This window comes from Solanum tuberosum, unplaced genomic scaffold, assembly GCF_000226075.1.
Source record: "Solanum tuberosum cultivar DM 1-3 516 R44 unplaced genomic scaffold, SolTub_3.0 scf00412, whole genome shotgun sequence".
Lineage (NCBI taxonomy): Eukaryota > Viridiplantae > Streptophyta > Magnoliopsida > Solanales > Solanaceae > Solanum > Solanum tuberosum.
The window spans coordinates 371625-373205 of NW_006239336.1; the positions used below are offsets into that span (position 1 = coordinate 371625).

Consider the following 1581-nt stretch of genomic DNA (forward strand, 5'->3'; position numbering starts at 1 on the left):
CTCGTACATATATTGGTCATCCTTCGAGTCTAAACTATATATGTATGTTACATTCAACATGAAGCTTCACAAAACACGAACTAACTTAAAATTCTAGATCTGTGATCTGCAAGCGGGCATCACTATTTAATGTTAAGACGGATTGTTATGAAGGTGATCAAAAAGATTCAACGGTTTTTGTCTAGCTCTCCTCTTATGTTTCTTACATAGAAAAATTTCATATATAAAGGAAAGCTCATAATCTCAAATACCTAAAGCAACATAATCTAGACATATAACATTTGTGTTTAGAAACTCACCAAACAAAGAGACATATAAGATCAAAAAGTGTAATTATTGGACACACAATAAAAAAAGAGTAATGCTTCAGAGTTTCTTTTTATTACCTTTAGATGAAACTGAGTTAATACTTACATTTACATTTTATACATGTGTTAAACACTATAAAGCCCTATAAATATTTGCAATTAATTCGACTAAACATATGGTAATTACGTAGTTATTTATCGTGGCAACACTAGATAACAATATTCATCACATCATGATATATGATCAATGAATTTATTTATTTAAAAGCATTCATAAACTTGAAGAAGGAAGTATAAGAAGAAAATTGATAAATATAAAGTTTTCTTTTTTTACTCATTTATAATAGTCTAGTAAAGATGTCATATTACATACTTAATTTAAGAAGAAAAAAACATCCTAGTGCTAGATTTAATTAACATAATTAAGAAAAGATACAATAAAATAGTAAATCATTTCTTAAATCCTATCACCATCTAAGGATGAAGATGGTAGGTTCATGAAATCGATCTCCTTTGATGATGGATTGATGGAGGTGATTTCTGCCAGTGGTAGGTCTGTTGGTGCTGGCTTGATGATGTTTGTCACAGCATTAACACCTTTTATTGCAATGGCTGCCTTATTATAAACCAAAGCAGCTTCTTCAGCAGTGTTAAATGTCCCTAACCAAATTCGGCCTTTCGTTCTTGGGTCATATACCTCTGCAACCCACTTTCCCCATTTTCTCTGCCTAACCCCTTTATACTTTTCCACATTTTCTTGTGGTTTCTCTTTTGAATTTTCAATTGAAATTGCCTTGACATTTTCATTCTCACTGAAGATTTTCTTTTGACGTGTCTTATCACGTCCCTTTGACTTCTCTTCCTTGACCTTCCCTTTATCCTCATGATTAGATAGATTCATCAGATCGACACCCCACAAGTAAACTCTTGCAGGGTTGGGTTGGATAGAAGAACTTCCTTCTACTTGAACAGTTGAATTTTTAGTGGCATCATTTTTTGAGGGTTTTCTAATGACCTTCTTTTCGTGATACTTATTCTTGGATGTCATGACTCTACAAAAAGAAAAAACAACAAACAACGCCATAAGTGTGTCAACATCATTTATGATAAAAATAAATTCTTTCTTTATTTCTATATATAAAATATTCATAGAACATTTTATCAATGCATACAAGGTAATCATACCCTAGCTCTTCATGAATTTCTTGAAGGAAATGTAAATGATTAAAAAAAAAAGGCACTAAAAAAAAAAAGTCATAAATCCATCAAAGAA

The 1581-nt window shown here is 31.2% G+C and overlaps 1 protein-coding gene across 1 annotated transcript; it reads right to left on the reverse strand.

Moving 5' to 3' along the window:
- Window positions 1-765: 765 nt before the first annotated feature.
- LOC107057963 (ethylene-responsive transcription factor CRF4-like) lies at window positions 766-1356 on the reverse strand. Its single transcript, XM_015303137.1, has one exon. It carries the CDS (start codon window positions 1354-1356, stop codon window positions 766-768), a length of 591 nt encoding a protein of 196 aa, XP_015158623.1.
- Between the last annotated feature and the right edge of the window lie 225 nt (window positions 1357-1581).

What these genes read in the sequence shown, in the direction of transcription:
- LOC107057963 (XM_015303137.1), bottom strand. Translation starts at nt 1,356, where the DNA reads ATGACATCCAAGAATAAGTATCACGAAAAGAAGGTCATTAGAAAACCC.